Genomic DNA, 22,388 nt, shown 5'->3' on the forward strand with positions numbered 1-22,388 from the left:
ATTCCATATGTGTTATTTCATAGTTGTAATGTCTTCACTATTATTCTACAATGTAGAAAATAGTAAAAATGAAGAAAAACGCTTGAATGAGTAGGTGTGTCCAAACTTTTGACTGGTACTGTATATACAGGGTTACATAGACTGGCCAAGTTACTGTTAAGTTAAGTTGTATTCATTAATACCCCATGGAAGTAGAGGAGACACTGACGTGACACTGATGTGATCTGATGTGGACTCTTACCAGCCCTCAAGACGCAACGCCTTCACTTCCTGGAAAGAACCCCCACCCTCCTCTCCCTCCCTCCCTCCCTCGCTCCCCTCTTCCCCTCTCTTCCTTAAAACCTTAAAATCCTAAATGTGACCACTCGGTCAAGTCACGCAGACCTGGGAAACGCGTCTGCTTCCCAAATAGAAGCCTATTCTCTATATAGAACACTACTTTTGACCAGAGCTCTATAAGTCTACGTCCCAAACAGAGCCCTATTCCCTATATAGTGTACTACTTTTGACCAGGGCCCATAGAGCTCTGGTTAAAAGTAGTGCACTGTATAGGGAATAGGGTGCAGTTTGGGACGTAGACTTAGGGGAAACTTTAATGTCTCACGGACTTTAAGAGAAAAGCATCACATCTCTTCAGGCTTATTTACTCATACAAACATGATGCACGTTAAGATCTTTTTTTTTTTTGGTCCATGACTGACTGTCACGATCCTGCTCCTTCCGCACGTCAAGCGCTCACCCGACTGCGTTCCAATTGGTTGAGACAGATTCTAAGGAAGAGGAAGGAGAGGGGTCATGCAGAGTTGAGTGCATCCCAGTTCGGTCACTACACCGTCCGTGACGTCCAGCCCCATCACACCCACAGGGCGCTGATCTGGTCAAAGGTAGTGCACTACGTGGGGAATAGGGTATCATTTGGGACAGTGTGAAATTGGTATGATGAGAGGAAGCCACTTCAGACTATTGGGACACAGCGTTAATATCTATAGAAGAGAGAGAGGAAGAGAGGAAGCCACTTCAGACTATTGGGACACAGCGTTAATATCTACAGAAGAGAGAAATTGAGAGAGGAAGCCACTTCCCTTCTCTTCCTCTCCTCTCCTCTCCTCTCCTCTCCTCTTCCTCTCCTCTCCTCTCCTCTCCTCTCCTCTCCTCTCCTCTCCTCTCCTCTCCTCTCCTCTCCTCTCCTCTCCTCTACTCTTCACCCACCCCTCCTCCTACTCTCCTCTACCCTCTCCTCCTCTCCTCCGTTCTCCTCTCCTCTCCTCTCACCTACTCTCCTCTCCTCTCCTTTCCTCTCCCTCTCCTCTCCTCTCCTACCTCTCTTCTCTTGAGTGAAGAGACAAACCAGTATTATAGATGATGGAGAGATAAACCAGTATTATAGATAGATGGGGAATATAGAGGGGGAATATAGAGGGGGAATATAGAGGGGGAGGATAGAGGGGGAGGATAGAGGGGGAAAATAGAGGGGGAGGATAGAGGGGGGAGGATAGAGGGGGAGGATAGAGGGGGAAGATAGAGGGGGAGGATAGAGGGGGAAAATAGAGGGGGAATATAGAGGGGGAGGATAGAGGGGGAGGATAGAGGGGGAAGATGTGGGGGAAGATAGAGGGGGAGGATAGAGGGGGAATATAGAGGGGGAATATAGAGGGGGAGGATAGAGGGGGAGGAAGAGGGGGAATATAGAGGGGGAGGATAGAGGGGGAGGATAGAGGGGGAATATAGAGGGGGAGGATAGAGGGGGAATATAGAGGGGGAATATAGAGGGGGAATATAGAGGGGGAAGATAGAGGGGGAGGATAGAGGGGGAAGATAGAGGGGGAGGATAGAGGAGGATGATAGAGGGGGAAGATAGAGTGGGAAGATAGAGGGGGAATATAGAGGGGGAAGATAGAGGGGGAGGATAGAAGGGGTAGATAGAGGGGGAGGATAGAGGAGGATGATAGAGGGGGAAGATAGAGGGGAAGATAGAGGGGAGGATAGAGGGGGAAGATAGAGGGGGAAGATAGAGGAGGATGATAGAGGGGGAAGATAGAGGGGGAAGATAGAGGGGGAAGATAGAGGGGAGGATAGAGGGGGATGATAGAGGGGGAATTTAGAGGGGGAAGATAGAGGGGGAAAATGAGGGGGAAATATAGAGGGGGAAGATAGAGGGGGAGGATAGAGGGGGAAGATAGAGGGGGAAGATAGAAGAGAGGATGGAGGGGGAGGATAGAGGGGGAAAATAGAGGGGGAAGATAGAGGGGAGGATAGAGGGGGAAGTTAGAGGGGGAAGATAGAGGAGGGATAGAGGGGGAAGATAGAGGGGGAAGATAGAGGGGAGGATGGAGGGGGAGGATAGAGGGGGAAGATAGAGGGGGAAGATAGAGGGGGAGGATAGAGGGGGAATATAGAGGGGGAATATAGAGGGGAGGATACAGGGGGAGGATAGAGGGGGAAGATATAGGGGAAGATAGAGGGGGAGGATAGAGGAGGATGATAGAGGGGGACGATAGAGGGGAGGATAGAGGGGGAATATAGAGGGGGAGGATATAGGGGGAGGATAAAGGGGGAAGATAGAGGGGGAAGATAGAGGGGAGGAAAAGAGGGGGAAGATAGAGGGGGAATATAGAGGGGGAAGATAGAGGGGGAGGATAGAGGGGAAGATAGAGGGGGAAGATAGAGGAGAGGATGGAGGGGGAAGATAGAGGGGGAAGATAGAGGGGGGATAGAGGGGGAAGATAGAGGGGGAATATAGAGGGGGAAGATAGAGGGGGAGGATAGAGGGGAAGATAGAGGGGGAAGATAGAGGAGAGGGTGGAGGGGGAAGATAGAGGGGGAAGATAGAGGGGAGGATAGAGGGGAAAGTTAGAGGGGGAAAATAGAGGGGGGATAGAGGGGGAAGATAGAGGGGAGGATAGAGAGGAAGATAGAGGGGGAAGATAGAGGGGAGGATAGAGGGGGAAGATAGAGGGGGAGGATAGAGGGGGAAGATAGAGGGGTGGATGGAGGGGAGGATTGAAGGAGAGGCTAGAGGGGAGGATAGAGGGGAAGATATAGGGGAGGAAGGAGATAGAGGGAAGAAGAGGGAGGTGAAGAGAGGAGTGTAAATACCCACAGAGAGACAGGATGACAGGATTCACTGACGAGTTACGGCGATGCCAGCTTTCAGAGGATAAATAAATAAATATATTAGTGTCTGTGTGTGTGTGTGAGTGTGTGTGTGTGTGTGTGTGTGTGTGTGTGTGTGTACAGGATAGTGTCCTGCATAGTAAAGCAGGTTTTCTACACCACCTCTTGAGGAAAACCTCCTCATGAACTCTGTAATCCAGTGAGCGTGTATGTGTGTGTGTTTGTTTGTGTGTGTGTGTGTGTGTGTGTGTGTGTTTGTGTGTGTGTGTGTGTGTGTGTGTATACAATGCCTTCGGAAAGTATTCAGACCCCTTGACTTTTTCCACATTTTGTTAAGTTACGGCCTTATTCTAAAATGGATAAAGAATATAAAATATATCAGCCATCTACACACAACACCCCATAATGACGAAGAGAAAACAGGTTTTTCAAAATGTTAGCAAATTTATTAAAAAATTAAAAACAGAAATACATCAGATGCATCAGATGACTTGGCCTCCACAATCCCCCGACCTCAACCAAATTGAGATGGTTTGGGATGAGTTGGACGGCAAAGTGAAGGAAAAGCAGCCAACAGGTGCTCAGCATATGTGGGAACTCCTTCAAGACTGTTGGAAAAGCATTCCAGGTGAAGCTGGTTGAGAGAATGCCAAGAGTGTGAAAATCTGTCATCAAGGCAAAGGTTGGCTATTTGAAGAATCTAAAATATTGATTTGTTTACACTTTTTTGGTTACACTTTTTTGGATACTACATGATTCCATATGTGTTATTTCATAGTTTCGACATCTTCACTATTATTCTACAATGTAGAAAATAATAAAAATAAAGAAAAACCCTTGAATGAGTAGGTGTGTCCAAACTTTTGACTGGTACTGTACATAGTATCTGTAGTATCTGTATTATCAGTACTATCTGTAGTATCTGTTGTATCTGTAGTATCTGTAGTATGTGTAGTATCTGTAGTATCAGTAGTATCTGTATTATCAGTACTATCTGTAGTATCAGTAGTATCTGTAGTATCTGTAGTATCTGTAGTATCTGTAGTATCTGTAGTATCTGTAGTATCTGTAGTATCAGTAGTATCTGTAGTATCTGTATTATCAGTAGTATCTGTAGTATCTGTATTATCTGTATTATCAGTACTATCTGTAGTATGTGTATTATCTATAGTATCAGTAGTATCTGTAGTATGTGTAGTATCTGTAGTATCAGTAGTATCTGTATTATCAGTAGTATCTGTAGTATATGTAGTATCAGTAGTATGTGTAGTATCAGTAGTGTCAGTAGTATCAGTAGTAGCTGTATTATCTGTAGTATCTGTAGTATCTGTAGTATCTGTAGTATCAGTAGTATCTGTACTATCAGTAGTAGCTGTATTATCTGTAGTATATGTAGTATCTGTAGTATCAGTAGTATCAGTAGTATCTGTAGTATCAGTAGTATCTGTATTATCTGTAGTATCTGTAGTATATGTAGTATCTGTAGTATCTGTAGTATCTATAGTATCAGTAGTATCTGTAGTATCAGTAGTAGCTGTATTATCTGTAGTATATGTAGTATCAGTAGTATCAGTAGTATCAGTAGTATCTGTAGTATCAGTAGTATCTGTATTATCTGTAGTATCTGTAGTATTAGTAGTATCTGTAGTATCTGTAGTATGTGTAGTATCTGTATTATCTGTAGTATCAGTAGTATCTGTAGTAACTGTATTATAATAATAATAATAATAATAATATGCCATTTAGCAGACGCTTTTATCCAAAGCGACTTACAGTCATTATCTGTAGTATCTTTAGTATGTGTAGTATCTGTAGTATCTGTAGTATCTGTAGTATATGTAGTATCAGTAGTATATGTAGTATCTGTAGTATCTGTAGTATATGTAGTATCAGTAGTATCTGTAGTATCTGTAGTATCTGTAGAATCTGTAGTATCTGTAGTATATGTAGTATCAGTGGTATATGTATTATCTGTAGTATCTGTAGTATATGTAGTATCTGTAGTATCAGTAGTATCTGTAGTATCTGTAGTATGTGTAGTATATGTAGTATCTGTAGTATGTGTAGTATCTGTAGTATCTGTAGTATATGCAGTATATGTAGTATCTGTAGTATCAGTAGTATCAGTAGTATCTGTAGTATCTGTAGTATCTGTAGTATCTGTAGTATATGTAGTATCTGTAGTATGTGTAGTATATGCAGTATATGTAGTATCTGTAGTATCAGTAGTATCTGTAGTATCAGTAGTATCTGTAGTATCTGTAGTATCTGTATTATATGTAGTATCTGTAGTATCTGTAGTATCTGTAGTATGTGTATTATATGTAGTATCTGTAGTATGTGTAGTATCAGTGGTATATGTAGTATCTGTAGTATATGTAGTATCTGTAGTATCTGTAGTATATGTAGTATATGTAGTATGTGTAGTATCTGTATTATCAGTAGTATATGTAGTATATGTAGTATCTGTAGTATGTGTAGTATCTGTAGTATGTGTAGTATCTGTAGTATCTGTCGTATATGTAGTATCTGTAGTATCTGTATTATGTGTAGTATCTGTATTATCAGTAGTATGTGTAGTATCTGTAGTATCTGTAGTATCAGTAGTATCAGTAGTATCTGTAGTATGTGTAGTATCTGTAGTATCTGTAGTATAAGTAGTATCTGTAGTATCAGTAGTATCAGTAGTATCAGTAGTATCTGTAGTATCAGTAGTATGTTTAGTATCTGTAGTATGTGTAGTATCTGTAGTATCAGTAGTATCTGTAGTGTCTGTAGTATCAGTAGTATGTGTAGTATCTGTAGTATGTGTAGTATCTGTAGTATCAGTATTATCTGTAGTATCTGTAGTATCTGTAGTATCAGTAGTATCTGTAGTATATGTAGTATCAGTAGTATATGTAGTATCTGTAGTATCAGTAGTATCTGTAGTATCTGTAGTATCAGTAGTATCTGTAGTATCTGTAGTATGTGTAGTATCTGTAGTATGTGTAGTATCAGTAGTATCTGTAGTATCAGTAGTATCTGTAGTATCTGTAGTATCTGTAGTATGTGTAGTATCTGTAGTATGTGTAGTATCTGTAGTATGTGTAGTATCAGTAGTATCTGTAGTATCAGTAGTATCAGTAGTATCTGTAGTATCTGTAGTATCTGTAGTATCAGTAGTATCTGTAGTATCTGTAGTATCTGTAGTATCTGTAGTATCTGTAGTATGTGTAGTATGTGTAGTATATGTAGTATATGTAGTATCTGTAGTATGTGTAGTATCAGTGGTATATGTAGTATCTGTAGTATATGTAGTATCTGTAGTATCTGTAGTATATGTAGTATCTGTAGTATCTGTAGTATGTGTAGTATCTGTATTATCAGTAGTATATGTAGTACCTGTAGTATCTGTAGTATGTGTAGTATCTGTAGTATGTGTAGTATCTGTAGTATCTGTAGTATATGTAGTATCTGTAGTATCTGTATTATGTGTAGTATCTGTATTATCAGTAGTATGTGTAGTATCTGTAGTATCGGTAGTATCAGTAGTATCAGTAGTATCTGTAGTATGTGTAGTATCTGTAGTATCTGTAGTATCTGTAGTATCCGTAGTATCAGTAGTATCTGTAGTATCAGTAGTATGTGTAGTATCTGTAGTATGTGTAGTATCTGTAGTATCTGTAGTATCAGTAGTATCTGTAGTATCAGTAGTATGTGTAATATCTGTAGTATGTGTAGTATCTGTAGTATCAGTAGTATCTGTAGTATCTGTAGTATCAGTAGTATCTGTAGTATTTGTAGTATCAGTAGTATATGTAGTATCTGTAGTATCAGTAGTATCTGTAGTATCAGTAGTATCTGTAGTATCAGTAGTATCTGTAGTATCAGTAGTATGTGTAGTATCTGTAGTATGTGTAGTATCTGTAGTATGTGTAGTATCAGTAGTATCTGTAGTATCAGTAGTATCAGTAGTATCTGTAGTATCATTAGTATCTGTAGTATCTGTAGTATCGGTAGTATCAGTAGTATGTGTAGTATCTGTAGTATCTGTAGTATCAGTAGTATCTGTAGTATCTGTAGTATCTGTAGTATCAGTAGTATGTGTAGTATCTGTAGTATCTGTAGTATGTGTAGTATCTGTAGTATCAGTATTATCTGTAGTATCTGTAGTATCTGTAGTATCTGTAGTATCTGTAGTATCAGTAGTATGTGTAGTGTCTGTAGTATCAGTAGTATCTGTAGTATCAGTAGTATCAGTAGTATCAGTAGTATGTGTAGTATCTGTAGTATCTGTAGTATCTGTAGTATCAGTAGTATCTGTAGTATCTGTAGTATCTGTAGTATCTGTAGTATCAGTAGTATCAGTAGTATCTGTATTATCTGTAGTATCTGTAGTATCAGTAGTATGTGTAGTATCTGTAGTATGTGTAGTATCTGTAGTATGTGTAGTATCAGTAGTATCTGTAGTATCAGTAGTATCAGTAGTATCTGTAGTATTAGTAGTATCTGTAGTATCTGTAGTATCTGTAGTATCAGTAGTATGTGTAGTATCTGTAGTATCTGTAGTATCAGTAGTATCTGTAGTATCTGTAGTATCTGTAGTATCTGTAGTATCAGTAGTATGTGTAGTATCTGTAGTATCTGTAGTATCAGTAGTATCAGTAGTATCAGTAGTATCAGTAGTATCTGTAGTATCTGTAGTATCTGTAGTATGTGTAGTATCTGTAGTATCTGTAGTATCTGTAGTATCAGTAGTATCAGTAGTATGTGTAGTATCTGTAGTATCTGTAGTATCAGTAGTATCTGTAGTATCTGTAGTATCTGTAGTTTCTGTAGTATCAGTAGTATCTGTATTATCTGTAGTATCTGTAGTATCTGTAGTATCAGTAGTATCAGTAGTATGTGTAGTATCTGTAGTATCTGTAGTATCTGTAGTATATGTAGTATCAGTAGTATTTGTAGTATGTGTAGTATATGCAGTCTTTCCTCCAGCAGTATAATGTGACGTTCGTCTGACAAAGAAAAACACAAAACTCTGTAAGAATGTATCTCAAACGGCACCCTATTCCTTATATAGTACACTACTTTAGACCAGAGAATGGCACCCTATTCCCTATATAGTACACTACTTTAGACCAGAGAATGGCACCCTATTCCCTATAGTACACTACTTTAGACCAGAGAATGGCACCCTATTCCCTATATAGTACACTACTTTGGACCAGTACCCTGTGGCCCACAGTCAAGCCTATGCGCCCTCGTCAAAAGTAGTCTACTAGTAGGGTGCCATTTGGGACACATGGTCAGATTGAGCCGTGGGCGACCATTAGAGGATAACTGATGTTCCAGAGTCAGCCATTTTATTTATTCATGTGTTCATTAATTTAATCAGTCCATCCTGTGCTTGAGGCCAAACCTCTCAGACCCCCCGCTCAGTCAGTCATATCTGAAAAAATAAGTCCCAAATAGTACCCTATTCCCTGAATAGTGCACCACTTTTGACCTGTAACCAGAGCCCAGAACCTCTATGGGTCCTGGTCAACAATAGTGTGCTATATAGGGAATAGGGGAACCATTTGGGATGTAAGTCATATTACAAGTGGATACAAAAGTGACAAACAAGGTTTTACGTTGACTTGAACATCAATCAAAAGCAGTATTCATTATTCTGGAATACAAAAACAGATATTTGTTCCTCATATTAATTTGACAATGTATTGTGATTATACTGCAGTTAGACAATGGGGGGCATCACAAATGGCACACTATTCGCTTTATAGTGCACAATGTTTTGCAAAAGTAGTGCACTATATAGGGAACAGGGTGCCATTTGTGACACACACCCGTAAAGTAATGGCACTGTAAAAAGTACATACAGTGAGGGAAAAAAGTAATTGATCCCCTGCTGATTTTGTACGTTTGCCCACTGACAAAGAAATGATCAGTCTATAATTTTAATGGTAGGTTTATTTGAACAGTGAGAGACAGAATAACAACAAAAAAATCCATGTCCATGTCCACAGAAGCAATCAATCAATCAGATTCCAAACTCTCCACCATGGCCAAGACCAAAGAGCTCTCTAAGGATGTCAGGGACAAGATTGTAGACCTACACAAGGCTGGAATGGGCTACAAGACCATCGCCAAGCAGCTTGGTGAGAAGGTGACAACAGTTGGTGCGATTATTCGCAAATGGAAGAAACACAAAATAACTGTCAATCTCCCTCGGCCTGGGGCTCCATGCAAGATCTCACCTCGTGGAGTTGCAATGATCATGAGAACGGTGAGGAATCAGCCCGGAACTACACGGGAGGATCTTGTCAATGATCTCAAGGCAGCTGGGACCATAGTCACCAAGAAAACAATTGGTAACACACTACGCTGTGAAGGACTGAAATCCTGCAGCGCCCACAAAGTCCCCCTGCTCAAGAAAGCACATATACAGGCCCGTCTGAAGTTTGCCAATGAACATCTGAATGATTCAGACGAGAACTGGGTGAAAGTGTTGTGGTCAGATGAGACCAAAATTTAGCTCTTTGGCATCAACTCAACTCGCCGTGTTTGGAGGATGAGGAATGCTGCCGATGACCCCAAGAACACCATCCCCACTGTCAAACATGGAGGTGGAAACATTATGCTTTGGGGGTGTTTGGGGGACAGGACAACTTCACCGCATCTAAGGGACGATGGACGGGGCCATGTACCGTCAAATCATGGGTGAGAACCTCCTTCCCTCAGCCAGGGCATTGAAAATGGGTCGTGGATGGGTATTCCAGCATGACAATGACCCAAAACACACGGCCAAGGCAACAAAGGAGTGGCTCAAGAAGAAGCACATTAAGGTCCTGGAGTGGCCTAGCCAATCTCCAGACCTTAATCCCATAGAAAATCTGTGGAGGGAGCTGAAGGTTCGAGTTGCCAAACGTCAGCCTCGAAACCTTAATGACTTGGAGAAGATCTGCAAAGAGGAGTGGGACAAAATCCTTCCTGAGATGTGTGCAAACCTGGTGGCCAACTACAAGAAACGTCTGACCTCTGTGATTGCCAACAAGGGTTTTGCCACCAAATACTAAGTCATGTTTTGCAGAGGGGTCAAATACTTATTTCCCTCATTAAAATGCAAATCAATTTACAACATTTTTCTGGATTTTTTTGTTGTTATTCTGTCTCTCACTGTTCAAATAAACCTACCATTAAAATTATAGACTGATCATTTCAGTCAGTGGGCAGACGTACAAAATCAAATCCTTTATTCCCTCACTGTACATGGGGATACATTACAGTACAACAGTGTCTGGTTCTTGACACAATAAATAAATAAATAAATAAATTAATAAATATAGCTATCGATAGAAGTATTTATAGACATATCATTGTTTCATGGCATTTAGGTTGAGAGAGAAAGAGAGAGAGAGCGAGAGAGAGAGAGAGAGAGCGAGCGAGAGAGAGAGAGAGAGAGAGAGAGAGAGAGAGAGCAAGAGAAAGAGAGAGAGAGGAGAGAGAGAAAGACAGAGAGAGAGAGAAGGGGAGAGAGAGAGAGAGAGAGAGAGAGAGACAGAGAGAGAGAGAAGGGGAGAGAGAGAGAGAGAGAGAGAGAGAGAGAGAGAGAAAGAGAGAGAGAGAGAGAAAGTATTTTGATGACAGTAGGATAATACATTGAGTCACAGAATAGGAGTACTTTAGACTCCAGCCCTCCTCCACTGATGCAGTCACAATCTCCAGAGAGAGAGAGACACACACACACATGCACACACACACACTTACATACACACACACTGATACAGACGCTCCCCAGAGAGTGGAAGCCAGTTTTCAGCCTCACACACATGCCGCACGCACGCTCACATACACACATACACACATTTCATCTAGCAGCTGGGAGAAGGCGAAACTCGCACTCTGAAAACACTTACTCACCCTCTCACCCTCTCTCTCTCTCTCACCCTCTCACTCTCTCTCTCGCTCTCTCTCTCACCCTCTCTCTCTCTCTCTCTCTCCTTTTCTCCCTCTCTCTTACGCTCTCTTCCTCTCTTTCTCTCTCTCAACCTCATTCTCTCCCCCTCTTTCTCACACACTGCATAGTAGCTTATTCCATTTGGTTTCAACAGAGGAGAGCAGAACCATGTCAGTACTCGACGTTCACCCATGTCTGAGGACGTTGGGAACTGGCCACTAGGGGCAACAGTGAGCGCTGTTACCTTCAAATAGGCTTTGGTTTTGCTAGGTTGTTGGGGACTGGGATGGCGGATTGGTGTAAGTGTCTGCTTCCGGTTTGAAAAGTTGCATGTTTGAATCCAGCGATAGAAAGTTGTTTTTGAGATTTTGTTTTCAGCCTATCCCAAACCTTAACTCTTACATTAACCATTTGGAACTAACGCCTGACCTTCAGAATTAGGAGTTAATGCCTAAACTAAATAATTAGGAGTTAATGCCTAAACTTAAGAATTAGGAGTTAATGCCTAAACTAAAGAATTAGGAGTTAATGCCTAAACTAAAGAATTAGGAGTTAATGCCTAAACTAAAGAATTAGGAGTTAATGCCTAAACTTAAGAATTAGGAGTTAATGCCTAAACTAAAGAATTAGGAGTTAATGCCTAAACTAAAGAATTAGGAGTTAATGCCTAAACTTAAGAATTAGGAGTTAATGCCTAAACTAAAGAATTAGGAGTTAATGCCTAAACTAAAGAATTAGGAGTTAATGCCTAAACTTAAGAATTAGGAGTTAATGCATAAACTTAAGAATTAGGAGTTAATGCCTAAACTTAAGAATTAGGAGTTAATGCCTAAACTAAATAATTAGGAGTTAATGCCTAAACTTAAGAATTAGGAGTTAATGCCTAAACTTAAGAATTAGGAGTTAATTCCTAAACTTAAGAATTAGGAGTTAATGCCTAAACTTAAGAATTAGGAGTTAATGCCTAAACTTAAGAATTAGGAGTTAATGCCTAAACTTAAGAATTAGGAGTTAATGCCTAAACTTAAGAATTAGGAGTTAATGCCTAAACTAAAGAATTAGAAGTTAATGCCTAAACTTAAGAATTAGGAGTTAATGCCTAAACTTAAGAATTAGGAGTTAATGCCTAAACTTAAGAATTGGGAGTTAATGCCTAAACTTAAGAATTAGGAGTTAATGCCTAAACTTAAGAATTAGGAGTTAATGCCTAAACTTAAGAATTAGTAGTTAATGCCTAAACTTAAGAATTAGGAGTTAATGCCTAAACTTAAGAATTAGGAGTTAATGCCTAAACTAAAGAATTAGGAGTTAATGCCTAAACTTAAGAATTAGGAGTTAATGCCTAAACTTAAGAATTAGTTTAATTCTCTCATGAGACCGTGAGCGCTTGTTGCAAATGACACCCTATTCCCTATGTAGTGCATTGCTTTTGACCAGGGACCACAGGGAATATGTAGGGAACAGATTGCCATTTGGGATGTAGACCATTAGACCCCTTTTTACTGCTGAGGGTAGAACACTAAAAGGATGAATAATGTAACATGATTTGGGTGAATTTGTGTTGTTTCTGGACATAAACATCTTGGTTGCTACCGATGGATCCAGTTAGCAACGAGCCCCTTTGTCCCAAAGTCCCAAAATCACATTATAGTTAGTGGTTCAGTCCAAATGGCTCCCTATTCCCTGAGCAGGGTCCTGGTCAAACCCTATGGTCCCTGGTCAAACCCTATGGGTCCTGGTCAAACCCTATGGGCCCTGGTCAAACCCTATGGGTCCTGGTCAAACCCTATGGGCCCTGGTCAAACCCTATGGGCCCTGGTCAAACCCTATGTGCCCTGGTCAAACCCTATGGTCCCTGGTCAAACCCTATGGGCACTGGTCAAACCCTATGCGCCCTGGTCAAACCCTATGCGCCCTGGTCAAACCCTATGGGCCCTGGTCAAACCCTATGGGCCCTGGTCAAACCCTATGGGTCCTGGTCAAACCCTATGGGCCCTGGTCAAACCCTATGGGCCCTGGTCAAACCCTATGGGCCCTGGTCAAACCCTATGGGCCCTGGTCGAACCCTATGGGCCCTGGTCGAAAGTAGTGCACTACGTAGGGAATAGGGTGCCATTTAGGGAATAGGGTGCCATTTGGGACGCACACTCTCAGTGTGAGGACGTACGTGTAAAAAAGCAATACTGTGTATCTACTGTGATGTCACAGCTGTCGTGTGCATGTGGATTGTCAAGGCCAGAAGAAGACAGAAGTCAACATATTAGTCAAAGAGTCAGTTGTTATCTCCTGAAGTCAGTGGCTGGTATTGTACCCATCCAATGTCCGTCTGTCCATCCGTCTGTGCTCCCTGTTGAAGTCAATGGCTTGTATTGTACCCATCCAATGTCCGTCTGTCCATCCGTCCGTCTGTGCTCTCTGTTGAAGTCAATGGCTTGTATTGTACCCATCCAATGTCCGTCTGTCCATCCGTCTGTGCTCCCTGTTGAAGTCAGTGGCTTGTATTGTACCCATCCAATGTTTGTCTGTCCGTCCGTCTGTCCGTTCATCCATCTGTGCTCCCTGTTGAACTCCATGGCTTGTAATCACCCTGTAGACAGCCACCCAATGTGTAATTTGAGTTGATCTCTCGGCACGTATAGACACCTAAAGTGTCTGTTCAGCTCTCCAATAGTCCATGGCTTGTAGATACTATATAAATAGACAATGTTTCAGTGGCTCTCTCTCCAATAGTCCATGGCTTGTAGATACTGTATAAATAGACAATGTTTCAGTGGCTCTCTCTCCAATAGTCCATGGCTTGTAGATACTATATAAATAGACAATGTTTCAGTGGCTCTCTCTCCAATAGTCCATGGCTTGTAGATACTGTATGAATAGACAATGTTTCAGTGGCTCTCTCTCCAATATCCCTTTCCAACCCAGACAAAATCCTCCCAACTTGACCATCTTATTTTTACCACCTTTTCTTTATACTGTATCTGTGAGCTGAAGCCGGAAACAATCCTGGTGCATTTCATTCTGACAACAGACCTAGACATGATTGTGGTATTATGTTTAAAATGTCCACCATTTGTGTATTGATCTGTGTAAATACATTTCCAGGCTTTGGGACTGATCAGTCACTATAGTCTATGGTTGATCAGTCACTGTAATCTATGGTTGATCAGTCACTGTAATCTATGGTTGATCAGTCACTGTACTCTATGGTTGATCAGTCACTATAGCCACCCCATGTGTCTGGCTGGCTGGCTGTCTGGCTGGCTGTCTGTCCGTCCGTCCGTCCGCCCATCTGTCCCTCTGCCCACCATCTGTTCGTGACTCTCCCTGTTGTAGTCAACGGCACACAGTCCAGTTTCATTATGCTGCCGAAAATGTCCACCACACAAATTCTCCAATCTACTCCCTTTGGTTGTGTCCTAAACAACGCTATATATTATATTATATATATACTATATATTCCCTATATATTATATTATATATATATATATATATATATATACTATATATTCCCTATATATTATATTATATATATATACTATATATTCCCTATATATTATATTATATATATATATATATATACTATATATTCTCTATATATTATACTATATATATATATATATTCCTTATATATTATATATATACTATATCTTCCCTATATATTATATATATATATATACTATATATTCCCTATATATTATATTATATATATACTATATATTCCCTATATATTATATTAATATGCTATATATTATATTATATTATATATATAAACTATATATTCCCTATATATTGTACCAGTGAATTATATATAGGGAATAGGGACTGTGTCCCAATAATCTCTCCTTCCTCTTGAAGTGTACACTTGTTCACTACTCCACACTATTTCAAAAGCATTGGATTAGTGTTGGCATGTGCTGGAGGGGTTTTTCATATACCAGTCACGTCCTTTCAAATCCATGAAGGGAAGTGAACAAGTGCCCACTTCGGGAGAAAGGAGAGATTATTGGGAGGCTTCCAAGGTGTAATTTCAAACAGTCAAGTTATCCTTGTTGTGAGGCCTTTCATCACTACTGTATACCAGGGTTGGAGTTCATTCCATTTCAATTCCATTACATTCAGAAGGTTAACCAAATTCCAATTCCAATTCCAAATGTTCCTCATTGAAAAGCATTGAAGATAATTGAAATTCCAGTGTACTTTCAGAATTGACTGGAATTCTAATGGAATTGACCCCAACCCTGGTGTAGATGTACAGTCAGGTCCCAAATTATTGGCACCCTTGATAAAGATGAGCAAAAAATGCTGTATAAAATAAATAACACAAAAACTGAGCTACAGTTCCTATACCACATAATGTTTACTCCAGTAGCTGCAGCAGCTTGCCAAAGTATTCCCCCCCTTGGCATTTTTCCTATTTTGTTGCCTTCCAACCTGGAATTAAAATTGATTTTTTGGGGGGTTTGTATCATTTGATTTAACCAACATGCCTACCACTTTGAAGATGCAAAATATTTTTTCTTGTGATACAAACAAGAAATAAGACGAAAAAAACATCCAGTGTTCTTGGGGTGATGAGAGGTGTTGGGTTTGCGCCAGACAGTACCTTCTCCCAGATGCCTTTTGCCGAACACCAAATGTGTTTGCTTATTTTTTTTCTTTAAGCAATGGCTTTTTTTCTGCCCACTCTTCCGTAAAGCCCAGCTCTGTGGAGTGTACGGCTTAAAGTGGTCCTATGGACAGATACTCCAATCTCCGCTGTGCAGCTCCTTCAGAGTTATCTTTGGTCTCTGTTGCCTCTCTGATTAATGTCCTCCTTGCCTGGTCCGTGAGTTTTGGTGGGCGGCCCTCTCTTGGCAGGTTTGTTGTGTTGCCATATTCTTTCAATTTAATAATAATGGATTTAATGGTGCTCCGTGGGATGTTCAAAGTTTCTGATATTTTTTTCATAACCCAACCCTGATCTGTATTTCTCCCCAACTTTGTCCCTGACCTGTTTGGAGAGCTCCTTGGTCTTCATGGTGCCGCTTGCTTGGTGGTGCCCCTTGCTTGGTGGTGTTGCAGACTCTGGGGCCTTTCAGAACAGGTGTATATATTCTGTGATCATGTGACAGATCATGTGACACTTAGATTGCACACAGGTGGACTTTATTTAACTAATTATGTGACTTCTGAAGGTAATTGGTTGCACCAGATCTTATTTAGGGGCTTCATAGCAAAGGGGGTGAATACATCTGCACGCACCACTTTTCCATGATTTATTTTTTAGAATCTTTTGAAACAAGTACTTTTTTTCATTTCACTTCACCAATTTTGACGATTTTGTGTATGTCCATTACCTGAAATCTAAATAAAATTCCATTTAAATTACAGGTTGTAATGCAACAAAATAGGAAATTGTATGCTCAAAAGAAATGGGAAATTATGTAATTTTATCCTAATTCAATTGCTTAGAGAAAGAGATTTTGTTTAACAATTAATACTTTTTACTATAAAAAAGCTAGGTGTCAAAATTACTGGCACCCCTGTTTTCAACACCTTTCAATACCTCACCTTGCGGGGGGAAACGGCACTGATAACGCCACATGTTTTAGTTATAAATGATGTGGTTAACTGTATGGATGAAAGGGCAACATTGTGCCGCCCCTCTTCATTGACCTGTCAAAGGCTTTCCATACCGTTGATCGCTCACTGCTAATTCAGAGGCTTGGCTCAATTGGCCTAAACCAGGCTGCATGTAGCTGGTTTAAAAATGACTTGACAGATAGAACTCAATGTGTATCTACTAATGGTGTTAAATCAGGTTTCCTGGATATCACGAAAGGTGTCCCACAGGGGGTCCACCCTGGGTCCTGTACTTTCTACTGTTTACATTAACAATATCGAACTTATCTGTAAAGAAAAAACTGTAACCTGCTCTTGTATGCCCGATTATACTGTTGCATATGCTATTGCCCCCACGGTTGACCAGGGTTGATCTGAACTACAGTCTGCCTTCATTGAATTACAGGAAAAACTTTATTGACCTGAAATTAGTATTGAATGCAGGTAAAAACTCAGTATGGAGTGCATAGAAATAACTCTGATGATTTAACCATATGTACTTTGGATGGTGTCCATATTGATCGTGTCCCTACTTACAAATATCTGGGCATCTGGAGAGACGAAAAGCTGTCTTTTAAAAAGCACATCGATGAGTTAGTTAATAAAAATTGGCTTCTTCAATAGAAACAGGTCCTGCCTCTCGCTAAACAGTAGAAAGCAGATTATTCAGTCGACGTTCCTATCGGTCCTAGACTATGGCGACGTCATCTATATGAACGCAGCTGCCACTTCATTAATGCCGTTAGATGCAGTTTATCATAACGCTCTGCGCTTTAATACGGGCGGCAATTTTTTTTTTGTACTCATCACTGCATTCCCTACCGGAAAGTTGGTTGGCCCTCTTTGATGTCACGTAGACATTGCTATGTTTTTTAATTTATAAAGCACTTTAACAAAAACTCTCACTGTACGTTCCTATGGTTACCAACCTTTAGTCATGAGTTACCACACCCGGTCTCAGGGATGGATCACTCTGGAAATTCCTTTGGTCTCTACGGGAGCTTTTAGTTTTCTTGCACCTTTTATTTGTGGAACAATCTTCTAAATGTTCTTAAACGTGATGTTCTGGTGTCTCTAATTCAGAAAGCTGATAGAGGACCTTATTACTGATGAACGTGTTTGTTCTTTATGACCGTGTCTTTCTTTCTGCTTGCGTTTTGTATTTACGTGTGGTCCTCTGTAGCTCAATTGGTAGAGCACGGCGATTGTAACGCCAGGGTAGTGGGTTCGATCCCCGGGACCACCCATACGTAAAAATGTATGCACACATGACTGTAAGTCGCTTTGGATAAAATCGTCTGCTAAATGGCATATTATATTTTGATGTGTGTATTAATGTAATTTCTGTGATTCAGGGCTCATCTGTACAAGACACATTGGTCTCAGTATGACTGCCTGATCAAATAAAGGTTATATAAATAAAGTAAAATAAAATATGAGTTGGAGAACACATTGGGAGGAATCTGAGACCATTCCTCCATACAGAACCTTTCCAGATCCTTGATATCCTTCGTCGGCTGGGTCTCATGTGAATCCATGTGACCTACATAGGGAATATGGTGGCATTTCAAACACAACCCAATATAAATAGGTCCCTGTGACTGGAGAAAGCATTATAGTCCATGTGACTGGAGAAAGCATTATGGTCCATGTGGCTGGAGAAAGCATTATGGTCCATGTGGCTGGAGAAAGCATTATGGTCCATGTGACTGGGGAAAGCATTATGGTCCATGTGACTGGAGAAAGCATTGTGGTCCATGTGACTGGGGAAAGCATTAGGGTCCATGTGACTGGAGAAAGCATTATGGTCCATGTGACTGGGGAAAGCATTAGGGTCCATGTGGCTGGAGAAAGCATTATGGTCCATGTGACTGGGGAGAGCATTAGGGTCCATGTGGCTGGAGAAAGCATTATGGTCCATGTGACTGGGGAAAGCATTATGGTCCATGTGACTGGGGAGAAAATTAGGGTCCATGTGGCTGGAGAAAGCATTATAGTCCATGTGACTGGGGAAAGCATTATGGTCCATGTGACTGGAGAAAGCATTAGGGTCCATGTGACTGGAGAAAGCATTATGGTCCCTGTGGCTGGAGAAAGCATTATGGTCCATGTGACTGGGGAGAGCATTAGGGTCCATGTGGCTGGAGAAAGCATTATGGTCCATGTGACTGGGGAGAGCATTAGGGTCCATGTGGCTGGAGAAAGCATTATAGTCCATGTGACTGGAGAAAGCATTATGGTCCATGTGACTGGGGAAAGCATTATGGTCCATGTGACTGGGGAAAGCATTATGGTCCATGTGACTGGAGAAAGCATTATGGTCCATGTGACTGGGGAGAGCATTAGGGTCCATGTGGCTGGAGAAAGCATTATGGTCCATGTGACTGGGGAAAGCATTATGGTCCATGTGACTGGAGAAAGCATTAGGGTCCATGTGGCTGGAGAAAGCATTATGGTCCATGTGGCTGGAGAAAGCATTATGGTCCATGTAACTTCCCCTCAGAAGGACCTCTTCCATGACTTGCAGAGTATTTTCTGAATGACTGGGTTCTCGTCAAAAGTAGTGGACCATAATACGCATATGCTGTAGGTCCATCCGTTTTCAAATATTGGCCCACATCCGTGTCTGTTCAGAAAGACCTCTTCCCTGACTTGCAGACTAGAATTTTCTGGAAGGCTCGTCTGAAGTCCTGATTGAAGATGGTGTAGATGACGGGGTTGAGGGAGCTGTTAACATAGCCTATCCAGAAGAAGAACTTAAAGAGAGTCTCAGGGATCTCACACGGTGCCCGGCACACTCCATACAGGCTGCAGGCAGATCAAATACAATCAATTAATCAATCAATCAATCAATCTAACAGTTGGCAACCACTTGGCTGTAGTCCAATTAAAACAAATCAAAGTATTTAGTTGTTGTCCCAAATGCCACCACCCTGTTCTCTACATAGTGACCTACTAGAGGGGCCATGGGGTGACATTTTGGACACAACCTTAAAGTGAAATCTCAACACACTGACCTTACAGTAAAAAACAATCAAATGACTGAAGAAGCTAAAAGCTCAAAGTAAACAACAAGCAATATAAGAGAAATAGCTGTCTCAGTGGTGTCTGCCCCTCTTACCTGATGGGGAAAGATGTTACATAACTGTGGAGCTATGGAATACTATGTATTACAGTATTACTGTGTAGAATACATAGTAGAAACCAGTAGAAACCAGTAGAAACCAGTAGAAACATAGTAGAAACAGTAGAAACTGGTAGAAACCAGTAGAAACGCCGTAGAAATAGTAGAAACCAGTAGAAACACTGTAGAAACCAGTAGAAACCGGTAGAAACCAGTAGAAACACTGTAGAAACAGTAGAAACCAGTAGAAACACTATAGAAACCAGTAGAAACCAGTAGAAACCAGTAGAAACCAGTAGAAACCGGTAGAAACCAGTAGAAACACTGTAGAAACAGTAGAAACCAGTAGAAACCAGTAGAAACCAGTATAAACAGTAGAAACCAGTAGAAACCAGTAGAAACCAGTAGAAACACTGTAGAAACCAGTAGAAACACTGTAGAAACAGTAGAAAACAGTAGAAACCAGTAGAAACCGGTAGAAACACAGTAGAAACCAGTAGAATACCTGTAGCTAAAGAAGAAGGGGAACCAGCAGACCACGAAGACGCCCATCACCACCGCCAGGACGAAGGTAAACCTCTTCTCCCTCGCTGCCGTTATCGTCTTCCTGTTTACGGTGCTCCGCCGCTTCCTACGGGACGAGAACATCTCCATGGACCTAGAGCTGGAGCGCGACTTCCTGCTTCCTGTGGACTTCCTGCTCTCTGAGGGTTTGGACGAAGCCAAGCTGCTCTTCCTGCTTCCTGTGGACTTCCTGATCTCTGAGGGTTTGGACGAAGCCAAGCTGCTCTTCCTGCTTCCTGTGGACTTCCTGATCTCTGAGGGTTTGGAGTCCTTCTTGTCATCATGGTGATGGTGGTGGTGGTGATGATGATGATGATGTTGGGAAGAGGAGGAGGAAGGGGGACATTTTTGGGGTTTTTCGTCCGACGAGCTGCTGTCGTCAAAGTCGTCTGCATCGTCTGGGTCGGGGGTTGGTTTGGGCTCGTTGGGTAACAGCCCCGGTGGTACCGGCGTCTTCTGCTGGCGCTGGCAGTGCCCGTTCTCCCGGGCAACCCCTCCGCCCCCACCGTTCTCCTTCAGAGACCCTCTGCCCCCCTCCTCGCCCCCCTGCTCCAACCCGTTAACGTCTAACGGGGCCGTTCCGTTGTCCTCCACCTCTCTCTTCTTCTCCGACATGGTCCGCGTCCGCGTCTTAGCAACCTGGTAGATCCTGATCAGAAGAAGAATCATCATTTACATTTGAGCCATTTAGCACCACACACTAGGTAGTGTACTACATAGGGAAATAGGGTACCATTTCAGACACACACTAGGTACATAGGGGAATAGGGTACCATTTCAGATGCACACTAGGTAGTGTACTACATAGGGAAATAGGGTACAATTTCAGACACACACTAGGTACATAGGGAAATAGGGTACAATTTCAGACACACACTAGGTACATAGGGAAATAGGGTACAATTTCAGACACACACTAGGTACATAGGGAAATAGGGTACAATTTCAGACACACACTAGGTAGTGTACTACATAGGGAAATAGGGTACAATTTCAGACACACACTAGGTACATAGGGGAATAGGGTACCATTTCAGACGCACACTAGGTAGTGTACTACATAGGGGAATAGGGTACCATTTCAGACGTAGCCTTAGTAGTGAACTGCATGGTTGGGTATAAGTAAAGGGGGGAACTCAACTCACCTGATGTAGACTAGTATCATGATAACGCAGGGAGCGAAGAAGGACCCTATACTGGAGTAGAGGATATACCAGGTCTCATCATTCAGCCGACACTGAGGACTGATATCCCCACCGCTGCTCCTGTCCATGGAGATCAACGGCGGAAAGGAAATAACAGCCGAGATCAGCCACACCACTACGATCATCCCCTTCAGCCGTTTGGGAGTCCGCTTCTGGTTGTATTCTATCGCCTGGGTGATCGACCAGTAACGATCGAGGCTGATAGCGCACAGGTGAACTATAGACGACGTACAGAAGAGGACGTCCAACGCCAAGTAGATGTCGCACCAAACTTTCCCGAAGAACCAGTAGCCCATGAGTTCGTTGGCTAAAGAGAAGGGCATGACGAGAGTAGCCACCAGGATGTCCGCGCTGGCGAGAGACACCAGAAAGAGGTTCTGTGGCGGTTTGAGAGCGCGGCTGGTCAAAACGGCGATGACCACCAGAACGTTGCCCACTATGGTAAACAGGATGAGAAAGCCGACGACTACAGCCAGTCCCGTTATGGAGAGGAGAGAGTACTCAGTGTCCACGGTAACCGAGGAGGAGTTGGTGTATGTGGTATTCCACTCGTCCGCCACCTCGGAGAAATTCAAGAAATCCATTATTTTAATCACTCAGGCGTGACGGTAAAAAAATAAAATAAAAATCCAGGGAAATAATATATGATATTCACTAGCACACATCCGCGAAGGATTAGTTATATTTCACATGTCTTTGGAGAAAAACGTTGAAACCACACCGTCCCTTTCCCCTCTCTCTCTCCGCCCTCTTGCTCTCTCTCTCACCTGCTTCTTATCTTCAGCGCTGTCATCTCCGATCCTTTCCGAGACAGAAACGGACTAAATAAAAATCTGAAAAA

The 22,388-nt window shown here is 41.8% G+C and overlaps 1 protein-coding gene across 1 annotated transcript; it reads right to left on the minus strand.

The window, feature by feature from the left end:
• Positions 1 to 19,284: 19,284 nt before the first annotated feature.
• LOC311122586 (alpha-2C adrenergic receptor-like) lies at positions 19,285 to 22,131 on the minus strand (the record flags this gene model as incomplete). Its single annotated transcript, XM_084196929.1, has 4 exons — positions 19,285 to 19,462; positions 20,284 to 20,596; positions 20,663 to 20,991; positions 21,488 to 22,131. The coding sequence occupies 4 exons, from the start codon at positions 22,129 to 22,131 to the stop codon at positions 19,285 to 19,287; spliced, it is 1,464 nt and encodes a 487-aa protein (XP_084053055.1).
• Positions 22,132 to 22,388: the final 257 nt, after the last annotated feature.

This window comes from Coregonus lavaretus (genome assembly GCF_964263955.1).
Source record: "Coregonus lavaretus genome assembly, contig: HAP1_SCAFFOLD_7187, whole genome shotgun sequence".
Classification (NCBI taxonomy): domain Eukaryota; kingdom Metazoa; phylum Chordata; class Actinopteri; order Salmoniformes; family Salmonidae; genus Coregonus; species Coregonus lavaretus.